A 16,010-nucleotide genomic window follows, 5' to 3' on the forward strand; every position below is an offset into this window, starting at 1 on the left:
AACTGTGCTAGATGCTTTACAGTTATCAATTTAGTCCTTACAGTAGCTCTGTAAGGTAGGTATTATTATCACTATTACTACTGTAATAGGTTGGGAAGCTTTTGTGTCAAAAGTTACACAATTACCAGTGGTATAGATGGAATTCAAATCTTAGGCTGACTCCAGTGCTTTTCTCACTATGTGATATTACTCCCCATGCTATGGACACCAAAGAGCTGCAGAGATGGTAGGTAGGCTAGTGCTTCTAAAAATAATAGTGAAGGAATTCTCACCTGATCACAGACCAGAATAACCACTAAAGTTACTTCTCTTGATCCAGACTAGTCATATAGAAGTGATGCCTGTGGATATATTCCTGAGTCAAAATTTGACTAGTATCCCTGTCACCAGTATTTCCACTTTCCAGCCCATTTTCAATAGTACTGCTGACAGAGATTTTATTGGGGAAAAAAAAAAGTTGGGGCACCTGGCTGTTTCAGCTGGTGGAACATGCAACTCTTGATCTTGGGGCTGTGAGTTCAAGCCCCACGTTAGGTGGAGAGATTACTTAAAAAATAAAATCTTAAAAACAAAATTAAAAATAAATAAAAATTTTTAAAAAGTCACACACTAGGGGCGCCTGGGTGGCTCAGTCGGTTAAGCATCTGCCTTCAGCTCAGGTCATGATCCCAGGGTCCTGGGATCAAGCCCCACATCGGGCTCCCTGCTCAGTGGGGAGTCTGTTTCTCCCTCTGCCACACCCCTGCTTGTGCTCTCTCTCTGTCAAATAAATAAATAAAATCTTTTTTAAAAAAAGTCACACACTTTCCCCCTTAAAAATGGTTTCTGCCCCAAAATCTAAAGATAAGGACCAAATATTTCAAAATATCGTGCAAGCCTCTTCACAGTTTGTCTCAGCACTTCTCAAACTTTTTGTTCTCAGGATTCCTTTACACTTAAAAATTATTGAGAAGTGCAAGGGCTTTTGTTTACGTGAATTCTACCTATTGATATTATATTAGAAATTAAAAATGAAAAAATTTAAAAATAGTTACTAGTTCATTTAAAAATAATAAGCCCTTTAAAAATAGTAACCTAAATAACATTATTTTCAAATCTCTTTAATATCTGGCTTAACAGAAGACAGCTGAATTCTTATATGTGCTTCTGCATTCAATCGGCTGTGATATGCTGCTTTGGTTAAAGTACAGTTGACTCTTGAACAATGCAGGGGTTAGGGGCGCTGACCCTCATGCAGTTAAAAACCTGCATATAGGGGCACCTGGGTGGCACAGCGGTTAAGTGCGTCTGCCTTTGGCTCAGGGCATGATCCTGGCGTTGTGGGATCGAGCCCCACATCAGGCTCCTCTGCAATGAGCCTGCTTCTTCCTCTCCCACTCCCCCTGCTTGTATTCCCTCTCTCGCTGGCTGTCTCTATCTCTGTCAAATAAATAAATAAAATCTTTAAAAAAAAAAACCTGCATATAAACTGACACCCCCAAAACTTACTACTCTAGTAGACTATTAAGCAGAAGTCTTGCTTATAGCCAATTAACACACACATATTTTTAAGGATTTATTTATTTATTTGAGAGAGAGAGCGAGAGAGCAAGTGCATGTGAGCACTAGCAGGAGGGGCAGAGGGAGACAGAATCTGAAGCAGACTCCACACTGAGTGTGGAGCCTGATGAGGACCCTGATCTCATGATCCTGAGATTACCACCTGACCTGAAACCAAGAGTTGGCTGCTTAACTGCACCACCCAGGTGCCCCCAATTAACATGTATTTTATATGTATTATATATTGTATTCTTAAAATAAAGTAAGCTAGAAAAAAGAAAATGTTATTAAGAAAATCATAAGGAAGAGAAAATACATTTATAGTACTTCACAATATTTATAAAATATGCATATATAAGTAGGCTCATGCAATTCAAACCTGTGTTGTTTCAAGGGTCAACTATATATTAAAAAAATTTGATCTCATCCATATATATAGGTGGGAAAGGAAAAAGTATATTAGTAGACTTTTAGATAATTGTGGATATTCTTCTTGGTACTATAGCAGAACTTGGTAAGTGGAAGTCTCTTAAAGGTTACTTGCAATGTGGAATATGAAACTGTATCAATAAACTTTTTGGATTCAGTTGCATTAAAACCTATCCATCCAACTTGTAGTTTCAATGGATCTTTTACTTAAGTATAATTTTGTAATATTGTGCATTGGGTCATTTAGAAATTACCAATTCACTGAGTTATGCAGATCTTCCAAATGTTGACACATTTCATTATATATTAAAAAATCTTTTTATGCAAATACCACCACCATCAATCTCAGGAGAAAAATCTCTAAGTATTAAGAAGCTGTCAAGGTCATGGTAACAGATATAAGTTTTCAAAAATTCTTATTTTTATTTAAAAGCCTGAACTTTTTATCATTGACAACAAATACTGTCAGTTGTTTTTCCCTGAAGTAATAGGATTATTATGCTCATTCTTAAGAGAGTATCTTCCAAGTTCTCAAGTCTGAATAGCCACAGTGGGTGTGCCACTCGTTCTTTCAAGGTAGTCCATGAAAAAGTTGGCTAGGGGATGCCTGCGTGGCTCAGGTAAGTGTCTGCCTTCGGCTCAGGTCATGATCCCAGGGTCCTGGGATCAAGTCCCGCATCAGGCCCACTGCTCAGCAGGGAGTTGGCTTCTCCCTCTGCCTGCCGCTCCCCGTGCTTGTGCCTTCTCTCTCTCTCTCTGACAAATAAATAAATAAAATAAAATAAAAAAGAAAAAGGTGGCTAGTTCAGCTTTATAACTCGAACTATTTTTCCTTGCAATAACCACCATAATTTGGTATGCAACAGAAATAATCTATGTATACCCATTTCATCACACAGAATTTTTAAACGGACAGTCTCAACGACTGAGATTTAATAAAATTTACTACTTCACCAAGGACATGCTTAAGTGAAACTGCTTTTCTAAAAAACTATTTGTACAATATTATGCCATGGCTTTGACTTGTGTTAAGGTGTAAGTAGATTTGCCTACTATTGTTCTTGTACCATCAGTGCAAGTGTCAATGCAGTGAAAAGAATAATGTCTTGTTATGAAACGATGACTTTTGCATGATCACTATTTGACCTTGCCTTGACCACATTTGAAGAACCATGGGCCTATTCATTATCCTTTTCCAGCCACCTGTCTGGACTCTGTTTGCTATCATCTTCTCTGTGACTCTGCATATATTGTTCCTTTTGCTTACAATGTCTTTCCCAAGCAGCGGGAAAAATCCTATCTGTCTGTTAAGATCTGGTTTGTATTTCATTTCTGAGAAGTCCCTTTTAAGCTGATCTAATCACTGTCCTTTATGCTCTGTACCACTGCACACATATACTTTTCAGCGTTTATTACACTGAAGGCAGAGGGGCTACTGACATCTTAAATCACCCAACCTGTGCCACACCCTGTGTGCAGTCTTTTACCCATTTTCCCTTATATCCCCACACTAACTCCATGTGATGGGTGTCATTACCATCACTGTACACTGAAGGGCCAAACGGCTGAAGTGAAGTCAAACTGAGACCTGTTATTTCAGCAGTGTGATGATCTTTCTATCCCCCATCTGTCCCTATGGCCCATATACAGCACAGTTAAGATATCCATTTTTTGTCCCCTGAAGAGTCAAATAAATGAATTTAATAGCAATCTAATCCCATAATAAAAGGCTCTACGAAGTTCCTTATCTTTTAGGGTCTGGCCTTCAGTTGAGTATTTTTCATTTCTTATAGCTTGGATTTGGAATCTTCATTACTTATAGAAAAACCTGAATTTTCATTTCTTCTAGCAGTGTGTTCCCAGCCATGGGATGGTAATTTAATGATTACACTGCCATCAAGCTGGAAACACAAATATTGACATTTGACAGTAACATTTTTCCCTTTCAAAGTTGCTTCAAGTAAATATCAATGGTGTATCCAAGTAAATTAAGTAATTATTGAAAAAGTAAATGGTGTATATTTTTCAATGAGTATCCACGTTCATTTTAAAACTTGCCAAAAAGTTTTAAAAAAAACTATTTAAAATCTCTTTTTCTCTTTAGTGTGAGACAATTATGAAATGTGACAATTCTAGTGTGTCTCTACGAAAAGCTTAATACCTCAAAAATGCTTTACTTAGACTACAGCACATTAGCATTAGATTCCGAATGGTGGTGAGATCAGTGGCCCCCAAAGTGTAGCCCCAGGGCCAGCAGCCTCAGCATCACCTGAGGATTTGTTAGAAGAGCAAACTATTAGGGCCCACACCACCTCAGACCTACCACATCAGAAACTTCGGGGGTGGGGCTGGCAAATCTCTGCTTTAACAGCCCTCAAGTTACTCTGATGCATGGTTAATTCTGAAACCAATGGGGCAAACCAAATGCATTGTTTGGATTCATGGATGTTACTTCTTCTTCTTTTTTTTTTTTTTTTTTTTTTTTTTTTTNTTTTAAGATTTACTCATTTGAGAGAGCATGAGAGAGAGAAAGAGAGCACGTGGGGGGGTGGATAGGGGCGAGAGGGAGAGGGAGAGGGAAAGCAGACTCCCCACTGAGCACGGAGCCCACCTTGGGATCGATCTCAGGACCTGAGATCATGACCTGAGCCAAAACCAAGAGTTGGGCACTTAACTGACTGAGCTACCCAGGATCCCCTCATTGAGTTACTTATTAAGAACTGATAAATTTTGGATGATATGACTGGCTCACATACAAACAAATCTGTGAAAATAAAAGCTGTATAGTAAGGGACTGCCATGCCAAGGGCTTGAGCTGCCCTCAAGCCCAAATACAGTGGCATAGAGCCAAAGTAGAGAATCTCATTCCACAGAAGAGAGGCTAAATCATTGCTTGGCTCTTCCTTCCAGTATGCGGATAAGCACACCACAGCCATACTTAATGAGGAATGAAGCCATTTATTGATCTTCAAGAACTATCTGACATAAGTAACTCCAACCATGTGCTGTTTAAATTGCTTTTTTCCTAAATAAAACAGTAACTTGCAATACATGTGTTTTATTACTGCTGGAGTATGATATTCTATCATCCACGTTCAACTACCAATGACAAGACTACTTTTTCCAGGCATATATTATCACTATTCTACTTGCTTTGCTATTATATGGATTTAAGGAAAACAGGAACTTGCTAGCATTTTGACAACTATTTGAGGGTTATGTAAAAAGCTTATTTTTGTAAAGAATATATGTATAAGACTTCTTAACATTTTGCTAGAAAAAGTGAAGGCATTAAGTATTCACTTAATTTTTATTTATACTGTTCTAACAAAAAGCTGGTGAGAGGGTCTGCCCGATTATAAAAGTTTGCTGTCTTTGCCAAAGAAAAGGCCAGGCCTGGTAGAGAAGGCTTACTGTAAGTAAGAGGGAGGCCGACTTAGAATCAGATGAAAGAAATACTCAGGGCATACTTTTGCTTAAAAATAAAAGTACTGAGGGCCTGACTGGCTCAGTCGGTAGAGCATGCAACACTTGATCTTGGGGTTGTGAGTTCAAGTCCCACATTGTGTGTAGAGGTTACTTAAAAATAAAATCTTTAAAAAAAAAAGTACAGGGGATAAAAGGAAATCATCCCATTTGTTACAAACTTGGGATAATAGTCCTTGTTTATATTGGCAGTTCATTCATTTTGCTTACCGATACAAATGAGGAGCAAAAAACTTAAGCTTCCTAAACATAAATGTTCATGTGAATGATTACAAGTGAAAATATAAAAATCTTGTTTGCTCTTGTGTTTGTGAACAATGCAACACTGTAGGAAGAATACAACCTTCAGAGTCAGACAGACCAAGTTTGAATTCTGGCTCTGACAATTATGAGCTACATGAATCTGCTTAATTCTTAACTTCTCTGATTTTCAGTTTCCTCATCTGAAGAATACAACCAATTTGTGCTGCTACATGGATGTGAGACAAATCATGGGAATGTGCTTTACATCAGGTAGGCGACCACAGACAGTTATTTAAGAATGAAAGGAAATGGACAGCTAGAGAACTGAGTGGGTGTGAGTGGGTGTGCATCTGCCAGCCGCCATCAGGATTCTACTACTGGCTGTGTGTCAATCTCACTAACCAACTTCTCCTCTATCACCCACGTGTTAAATAACTATAAACTGCTGGCTGCTGCCTCCACCGCCCCCCCCCGGCACTCCCCCACTTTCCACAATACTTGGAAAGAAGATAGAGACAGCAATAAAAACCCAAATATTCCTTCAAAACAAAGTAATGCATATAGAGCTAACATCTTGGTGAAAACCAAAACAAATCACTTGAGGAGCTTTATTCCATCTACAGTGAGGGTAAGAAGAGTGCCACCATTTATTCATTTGATCCAGTTTCTTCCTCACACTATCATAGCATTTCAAAGTTACGTATTATTTATTGCTATTAAGGTGTTACGGATGTGCTTTTCTGTGTTCAAGCCCTTTGCATTCACCAGAACATAGCAGACTACTTTAGCTAAAGCTCCAGGGCCATAAACCTTGTTTGGTGCAATAAGGTCACTTTAATAATACTCTAATCTTGGAATGCAGTTGTAAAGATAGATGATGGCCACGGAGTGCTACTTGTAAACAGAAATGGCTCTTCTGTAATCTTAAAGATGTAAAAAACTTAGCACCTAAAAATGTGTTAAAAAATTCCCATACTCTGCCATTCTATTTTACATACCTGAGAATTTTTTTAGGAACCTGTGATGGAGAAGAATGACTCCTTTTCTTCTTCTCTGAGTCCTGCTGTAAGCCATCCTCTGTGCCTTCCTTCTCTATGACTGCTGCCCGGTCTGCTCTGGCCTTCTGATCCCCCCCGAGCTGGCTTTGGGCAGGATCACACCTGTACATAAAGACGATGGCTGGCTTCTCGCTGGACTCTCCTTTTGCCTCTGTGAACCAGTGATGGCGCTGAACTGGAGGTGGCGGCAGCATGTGGATGACTGTGCCATCCAGGCCCACCAGTTTCCCTTTCTCTCGGTCTTTCTCTTTATCATCCTCCTCATCTGTTTTCCGGCGGCGGAAGAAGCTTTTAAATGATATCCAGCGTTTAGGTTTTGCATCAGCTGCCCGCCTGCTGCCTTCAGAGTGCAAAACCGATTCAGCTTCCGTTGACCTGGTAGGACTGGTTGGCTTGGTCCAGCTGGTGAAATGCCTCTGCAAAAGGTTGCTTGCATGATAAGGGGAGGAAGTGGAACGAGGTGGGGGAAAGGGAGGCGGTGGCTCACTCTGGGGGTTAGCCACTAATTTGGAGAGAGGGGTAGTGACCGGCTTCGCGAGCAGATCTTTCCGTACTTTGGTAGTAGGGCTTTCTGTGGCCTGAGGGGCTTCAGCTTCACCACTGGGCTGAGATGTAAAGAGAGATTTGGGTCGGACTGGTGTACCCTTAGGTGTACCCTTAGCGACATCGGCATCTGGAGGAACCGCATACAGCTCTTCCACGCTGCACGCTTTCGGGCTGGACTGGGGCATTTCTGGAGGAGACTGTGGTGGTTGGATAGAAGCCACAATCTGAGAAAGCACTGTACTTGCTTTCTCCCTGCTGCTGCTACTGCCGCTCACCATCTGAGACTCCTGGGAGCCTTCTGTTTTGGCCACAGGTTCTTGAGTGGTTCTCTGGATCTTTGTTGGGGAGCTGTGGCTAGAACTACAGCTTTTCTGCGGTGAAGACTGACCTCTGTTAAGGCAGCTATTAAACTCCTGAACCTTCTGAGCCACTGAACCCCTTTTGCGCTCTGCGCTGTTTGAAAACCCTTTGGTTTGGGGACATTCAGTAGGTTTGCTAGTGGTGTTATCAGACACTTTGCTTTCAGTTTCTATTTCTTCATAGGTATGGCTTATTATACTTGTGGTTTTTTCCTTCACTGAGAGTTCTCCACTTGTTCCGAGAAAACTTTTATAAATGGCTAGATTGTCATATGCATTTGGATTGATGACAATGGGGACTTTGATGGCGTTTTTGGAACTCCGAGCATAAGTTGGCTCGTCATGAATGATAATTGGAAAAGGTGGCATACCAGCATTGTTATAACTATTAAATTTTATTTCGGACAAATTGGGTGACTTAACGGGGATAGTTTTAGAGGAAATGTTTGTAGTTGTTGGGGATGTGGGTGCTGATTTGTGACAGTTTTTCCTTGGAGGGATGTTTGGCCCAGTCCCACCGCTAATCAATTCCACCTTGGGTATCTTTTGTCGTGGGCTGGTACTGGAAGTCCATACTTCCTGGTATCGTATTGCACTGGAGTTTTGGAAATGAGCACTTGTTTGTCCTGATGTCAGCGCGGGTGATGTCACCGGAGAGTTTGGAGTAGAAGATGAGATTTTTGTCTTGGGACTGTTAACAGGGCCCTCGAGGTGCTCACTGGCCATGGCTGCCGACACGTCCACAATAGTATATGGTTTGCACAAGGGCTGTTCCAGATTGACAACTCGGTAAGGCTTTGCTTGCTCTTCTGCTGGGACAAGGTTTATGGTTACTGCTTGCCCAGCAATATCTGTAGAGGCTTTGCTTTCTTGCTTCTCAGTTTGTACGGCAATCTTGCCATCCTTCTCTTCTAATCGGAGAGCAAGGACTGCTTTGTGTGTTTCTGGAACTTTTATTGAGCCTTTAGGTGCTTGTGAGGAGTCCTTCTCCTGATTGCTACCAGAGAGACTTTCACAATTGGGCTCCTTTTCCTTCATGTCCTTAGAATCTCCCGGGTTACCAGGAGATATTCCCCCATTACAGATCTTCTGGGATAAACTACTGGCTGTCTCAGAATGTGATTCTTCTGTTAAAGAAGAACCTGGTGACATAGAGTCAGATGACGCCATGCTCTGAATGCTTCCTGGCCCATAGGAGGCCACAGAATTCTCTTCATAGCCATTCAGAATTTCATCATAGCTGTCATCATAGTCTACAGCACAGATTCTCTGCAGAGACTTATTTCGCAGGGGAACCGTGTTCCATTTTTTGTCCACAAAGAATCGAACAGGAGACAAAGTATTTGCCCTAAAGTTGGCAAAGCGGGGTTGCCCTCTCATGCGAATCTCCATGGCCAACAGCTCCTCATCGCTCTCATCCCAGCTCTCATGCTCCTCCTCCATGTTGCTGAAAAATACATCCTCTTCACTCTCCTCGCCACTAGAAAACTCTGGGTAACAGAACCGGCCCCCTTCATTACTGATCACTTCTGTGCTCCCACTCAGAATCACATGCTTGCCTTGAGTGTCCTTTATCCCGCCCATCATGCAACTTGGTGGAAGCTTTCTTTCCAATGATCTTTTATAGCAATCATTTATTCTTCCTAAGAATGTTTCTCTGGAGTTTGTTTCATTTCCTCTTATCTGAGGGGTGGTATCCAAGCCTGCTATCTCCTTTAACACATCAGTTAGTCCATTATTGTTATTTGATGTCTTCTTTGCACTATCATTATTACCATAAGGCTTAGGAACATGGCTAAATCCTTCAATGTCATCTTCATTATTATTATTAAGTGGTTTCTGATTCAAGGTGGTCCTGTTTCGGTTCCATCCTATTATGCCAGGTTTGTTCTCACAGTGTTCTTGGATACTAAGTTCACCACATATACTTTGCCCATCTGCCACCATCATAGTGGGCTTCACAGCTATAGTGGGTTTTTTAGCCACAGGAGGACGGAAATTTCCAGTGTTCCTCATGCGGTGGTTGTTACTGTGATTGGCATTAGTTTTCACATTGCCTTGGGTGATGGGTGCCTTCTCAGGGTCTGGGGGAAGCTGGTGCAAGCTTTTAGGTTTAAAGCAGTTCTTGCATTCACCAGGTTTCCAAACGTGTTCAGTAAAGGTGTTACAAGCAGACATTTTTAAAAAAGGACCTTCGCAGACAATGCTTTCCTTTCAGTGCATGGCAAAACTTTCATCCATCAGTTTTCACCTCCCCTAGGTATCATAGCAGCTCTTGTAAGTATGATCAATCTGTGGGGGGGGGGGAGAAAAAAGAAAATCTAAATGGAAAAGGCAGTATGAGGCATATCATGATGAATGGCTTAAAATAACTGGCTCCACTCCTCAACTTTTCCTTAAATTAAAAGATTGAGAGATAAACTAATTTGGGCACTTTCTGAACTCCCTTTAGCCAATCAGCATTTTGGAAAGTTCATTTTGCAGCCATAATTTTGTACCCGCTCATTGAACTATATATAATCTTTCCCTTGGTGTCTATGTGGCAATGATATTGTGACCTTGCCCTCTGGGAGTGCCTTTGAAACTGCTCTTTTTCATATCTACCAACCTGTCTGACACTTCTTAGTCCCCTGAAGGTTCTTCTTCTTCTACCTACCCTTTTAATTTTGGGTATCTCATAGACTCCTAAAGCTCAATGCATTCAAAATGAATCCTCTGGCTACCCCTTTTCTCAACTCCAGGAAGCTTCTCTAAACAGCCCTCCCTTCTACTCCCCAGGCCACCTCCTTCCTCTGCCTTTACCCTATTTCAGTTAATGTTACTATCACCTACTTAGATAGCTAAGCTCAATTCCTGACGCCTCTTCCCTCACTTCTAACTCTGTATCTAATTTAAATTAGTCTTAAATTAGTCTTGCCAATTTGATCTATTACATTTCACTGGAACTCTTTCTTGCCATTACTAGACTCTGCTAGTAGTTCAGAGACTCGCCATCTTTTGCCTAGATTCCTGTAATACACTGTTAACAATCTTCACGCCAGTAGTCTCACCTCATTCCAATCCAATCTCTCTACATTTGCTACTCAGAGTGTGGTCCTCAGACAAGAAATAACAGCCTCGTTTGGGAACTTGTTAGAAATGCAGTATCTCAGGTACAACCCCAGATCTAATAAATACGAGATTAAATAATGAGATCCTCAGGTGATTCGATTATTCTATGTACTACTATCAAATTTATTCCTTTCTAAAATGCTAATATGATCAACTTATTACCTAGCTTAACTATTCTGTGGCTCAATCTTACCTAATGCACTGACTCCCAAATGTGAGTGTGCAGACTAGGGGTTGCGAGCTAAATAAGAACCACTCCGGGAAGCACCCTAGACCCATCTAGACAAACTGAGGGAAGAGTCCAGGAATTTGATTTTTTAACATGTTCTCCAGGTTTCTTTTGTTTTTGTTTTTGGTAACAAGTTCTATGTGCATTAAGGTGTTGGAACCTCTGAGTTACAGGATGGGATACAAGCCCCTTAGGCTTTCATGATATGGTCCTTGCCTCCCTTCTAGCCTTATGTCCTAACAATCAACTAGTCTTACCCTGTAGATCCCACCAGGCTACTCATTTCCTCTTGGTACTATCAAAGCCACTTAGACATACCTCCATAAGCAAGCACTTTCATTTTTAATTGTCTGTCTTCCCACTAGTTTTTGAGCTTGTTCAAGGTCTGGGCTATACTTTATTCATATCAATATATCTAGCGTAAGGAGCTGAATAAATACTGGTTGACTAAATGTGCTGGTTTGTTTAAAAAAACTAATCTTATGACTCTCTCTTTTGTCTTAGGCACATAGCTGCAGACTTTCCCACAGAACATAACTACAGTGTTACATTTCTTATTTGGGTATTATAATAAAGTTGGCAGTGGGCATGTACATGTAAGAACTATTTTAATGGCTGAAGAGTTTAGCTTTATTCATGTACAAGGACAGCGACAGGATCCTTGGTTTGGTCAGAAATGCAGTCTTTTGGCTGAGTTTCAGCACGTATATAAAGAAGGAAAGAATATTTTCTTTAGCTTGCAGGTGTGCTCTGTGTGCACACAGAGCTAAGTCCCTTGTGAATAATACTCATAAAGTACTCTGCCTCAGTGGAAGAAGTACAGACTTAAAGATCAAAGTATTCCACACAAGAGAGCTTAAGAACCTGGCCAAAACCTCAGTTCGTTCTTTGCTGGAGATCATCAAATGGTTCTTTTCAATACGGTTATAATATATTTTTCAAGTGTTTGTTTGAAAACATTTATTTAGTCTTTCCAATATTCTAAAAGCTATTCCTTAGTTGATAAAACCATTCCTGCTAGCCTGAGATTGGAATGTTGTAAGCAAGGGGAAGAAAGGCATAAAATTAGGCTGAAAGGGAGAGTAGGGGCCAGAACATGCAGGGCCACTTAGGCTTTTATTTTATTTATTTATTTATTTAAAGATTTTTATTTGACAGAGAGAGAGAGAGACAGCCAGCGAGAGAGGGAACACAAGCGGGGGGGGGGGGGGGGGGGGGGGGANTGGGAGGAAGAGGCAGGCTCCCAGTGGAGAAGCCTGATGTGGGGCTCGATCCCAGAACTCTGGGATCACGCCCTAAGCCAAAGGCAGACGCTTAACGACTGAGCCACCCAGGCGCTCCTACTTGGGCTTTTAGAGATTACAGAGTTTATCCTAAGAGGAGTGGGAAGCCACTGAAGGGTTTTAAGCAGGGGAAACAACATGATCCAATTTGCATTTTAAAAAAAGTCAACTTTGACCAAAAAGCATGAAATGCTTAGGTATAAATTTAATAAAATATGTGCAAAATCTATAATCTCTATGCAGAAAACTATAAAACACTGATAAAAAAGTATCAAAGACTTAAATTAATGGAGAGAGATACCAAGTTCTCTCAGTATTCTTAATGTGTTAATTTCCCCCAAATGGCTCTGTAGATTCAACATCATTCTAACAAAATCCAAGCAGGATTTTTTTTTGTAGAAATCAACAAGCTCATTCTAAAATGTATTCAGAAAGGCAAAGGAACTAGAATAGCTAAATTAATTTCGAAAAAGAGCAAAGTTGGAAGAGTCACGTTAACTGACTTCAAGACTTACCATAAAGCTACAATAATCCTGACAATGGGGTATTTGCAAAGGATAGAAACATAAATGGGGGAAGTGGAGCAAGCAAATACCAGCCCGTAGGCTGAATCTAGCCTGTCCCCTGTTTTTATATGTCCTTAAGCTAAGGAGGCTTTAAAAATTTTTAAATGTTGAAAAATTCAAAAGAATGGTATTTTGCGACAAGTGAAAATTATATGGAATTCCAAATAGAGTGCCCATAAATAAAGTTCTGCTGGAACATAGGCAGGCTCATTGGTTTCCATATCGTCTGTGGTGGCTTTGTGCTATGATGCAGAGCTGAATAGTTCTGACAGACTGCATGTGGCACTCTCATCACTTCGCAGTGCTTTCCAGGCACTCTACAGATGAGTATTTCTACTGCTACATGTATCACCCATGTGAAAAGACATTTTTCAAATATAAAAATATGTCAAATTTCACATTAATAAATGAACTTTGTAATAAAGTTTGAAAGAAAACACTAACTTAGCACCCTAGTTAAGCAAAAATGTTATCCCCCTCCCAAAAAGAGTTCCATTTTTTGGATTAGTAGAGCTGCATTTCAGAAAACTGTACTCAATTATTACATTTTGAATTTTGTTTAAAAAATTCATGGAAATTTGTTTTCTCTTATTATACAAGTACTTACACAATACCTTCAATTTTGCCTTTTGGCCTGCAAAACCCAAAATATTTACTACCTAGTTCATTATAGAAAAAGTCTGCTGACCCCTGACATAGATCAAAATAGACACAGAACAGAACAGAGTCCAGAAATGGGATGATTCAAATATAGGCAACTGATATTCGCCTACAGCAGTGAATATTCTTTTCAGCAAATGTGCTAGAACAATTCAATATCCATAGGCAACAAAGTAAACCTCAATTCATACCTCACACCTCATACACGAAAATTAACTCAAAATGGATCACAGATCTAAGTATAAAGTGTAAAGCTATAGTACTTTTAGGAGGAAAAAAACAGGAGAAAATCTTTGTGACCCTGAGTTAGTCTGAGTTCTAAGATACAACACAAAAAGCACGATCCATAAAAAAAATAGACAACTTGGATTTTATCAAAAGTAAAAATGTTTGCTCTGACAAAGATACTGATAAGAGAATGAGAAGACAACCTACAGATGAGAATTTTTTTTGCAAAGTACATATGTGACAAAGGACTTTGTATCCAGAATATAGGAAGAACTTTCAAAATTCAATAAAAAGAAAACATATCTGATAAAAAAAATAGGCAAAAGGTTTGAGTGGACACTTCACCAAAGGTATATGGATTGTATATAAACATGTGAAAGATGCTAAATATCTATCCTTAGTCATACAGAAATGTGCATTAGAACTGCAATGATTACCTCCATGCATCCACTAGAATGGTTAAAATTAAAACAAACAGGAAAACTGATGCTAGGGAAGATGTGGTACAACTGAAATTCCTATGGTGCTGGTGGGAATGCAGATGGCACAGCCACTTTGGAAAACAGTTTGGCAGTTTCTTATAAAGTTAAATGTAAGCTTTCCATGGGACCCAGTAGGCTCACCCCTAGGTATTTACCCAAGACAAATGAAAAGTTATGTTTACACAAAAGCATGTACACAAAGCTTTATAGGCAAAAACTGGAACAATCCAAGTGTTGTGTAGTGGTGCATTTGACAATGCATTACATGCATTTGTCAAAATTCATAAAATTCTACACTAAAAAAAGATTACTGTATATAAATCAAATCTCAATACATCTGACTCAAAAATAAAAGACAGCTCTGGCTGCTGTATGGAGAATAAACTGGGGAGAACAGGACAGGAAGCCAGGAGACCGTCCGAAGGGCTGCTTTGGGCAAAATAAGATATGATGAGGATCTGAATTAGGATGTGGCATCAGGGAAGGCAGAGAAATGTAGATGCACAAATGACTAGATTCTGGAGAGAGTAATAGATGTTCGGATTTTGGGGTTATGTATTTAAATGATTTGTGGGGCCATTTACTGAGATAGACAATGTTGGAGGAGGTGCAACTTTTAGGGAATAAGGTTATTAGTCCATACTTCGTTACCATATAATTGAGGAAGCAGTTGAATTTAGAAGTCTGGAATACAGAAAGAAATTCTGTTGTTCTTGTCTGTTTGGGAATTACTATAGGAATATCTAGGCTAAAAAGAAACTAGAGTGAGCTAGGAGGTGGCCTTGGTGGGTAAACCAGGGAAAAGAGAAGAACCCCTAAAGAAAACTCAAAAATAACAGTCATAACAGTGATGATACAGAAGCCAGATGAGGAAATTTCATTAAGAGGGGAGAAGACAACTATTTCAAATGCTGCTGACAGGTAATGAGGAATGAGGACCTAAATGTGCCCAGTGGACATGGCAACATGAGCTCATTGGTGACTTTAGCTTTAACTATAGTGGTGCAGCAGTGGGGATGGAAAGGAGACTGTGGTCAGTTGCAGAGTGAGTAATTGTAGATAACTTTTTGAAGACGTTTAGGTGGGAAGTGGAAGAAAGAAAGAGCCAGGTGGAAGCAGGGGTGGGGGTGGTGTTGTCCAGAAAGGATTTCCTTAGTTTAAGATGACAAAAACGAGATCATGGTGAATGTTAGCATTGGAGAAAGACACAGGAGAGCATGAGGCTGAAGAGACAGGAGAAAGGTAGATAATCCCAAACCCAAAAATGTTAAACCTGGGCAGGCTCCATTTCAATCTTTGTTTTATGGCTGAGGAAAGCTGAAGGCCCCCCAAAGGCTACATGGTAAATGACAAAAGATCTGAGAAAGAACTGAGACTCAAGCCTATAGCAACCTACAGTACGTTTTGTTTTAAATTATTTATTTTTTGTTACAGGAGATTTTTTCTTTTGTTATATATGCTCACTGTGAAAAATCAGAAAAGCGTAAAAAAAAAATAGAAATCACGTGTAATCCTGTTACTTGGAAGAAACTTCTATCAATAGTTTGGGGCAGTTCATGTCAGTCACAAAGGATTTTTTTAAAAAAGACATTCCCTGTCTACTTAGCACTATGTGGCATTAAATACAAAAGAATAAGGCATCTGGACTACTATCTTGCTAATGAAGTTAAATCCACCACTGATCAGAGAGGGATTCAATTTTCTCTTTCAAAGTAGTACAGTGTATTTTCTTTTTCCAAGCCTGGTAGACAAATAGTCAAAATAATCTCCCATGCTGAGTGCTAGTAAGTT

At 39.9% G+C, this 16,010-nt stretch overlaps 1 protein-coding gene across 3 annotated transcripts in view; it reads right to left on the reverse strand.

Moving 5' to 3' along the window:
- The window catches only part of PEAK1 (pseudopodium enriched atypical kinase 1), a 287,490-nt gene that overhangs the window by 64,136 nt on the left and 207,344 nt on the right, over positions 1–16,010 (reverse strand). For all 3 annotated transcript variants that reach the window (XM_034668003.1, XM_034668004.1, XM_034668005.1), the window contains one exon: positions 6,696–9,952. In XM_034668003.1, the coding sequence (XP_034523894.1) occupies positions 6,696–9,838 (3,143 nt within the window). In that variant the 5' untranslated portion in view covers positions 9,839–9,952. The remainder of the gene's footprint in view (positions 1–6,695; positions 9,953–16,010) is intronic.

The sequence above is a fragment of the Ailuropoda melanoleuca genome, chromosome 9 (genome assembly GCF_002007445.2).
Source record: "Ailuropoda melanoleuca isolate Jingjing chromosome 9, ASM200744v2, whole genome shotgun sequence".
NCBI lineage: Eukaryota > Metazoa > Chordata > Mammalia > Carnivora > Ursidae > Ailuropoda > Ailuropoda melanoleuca.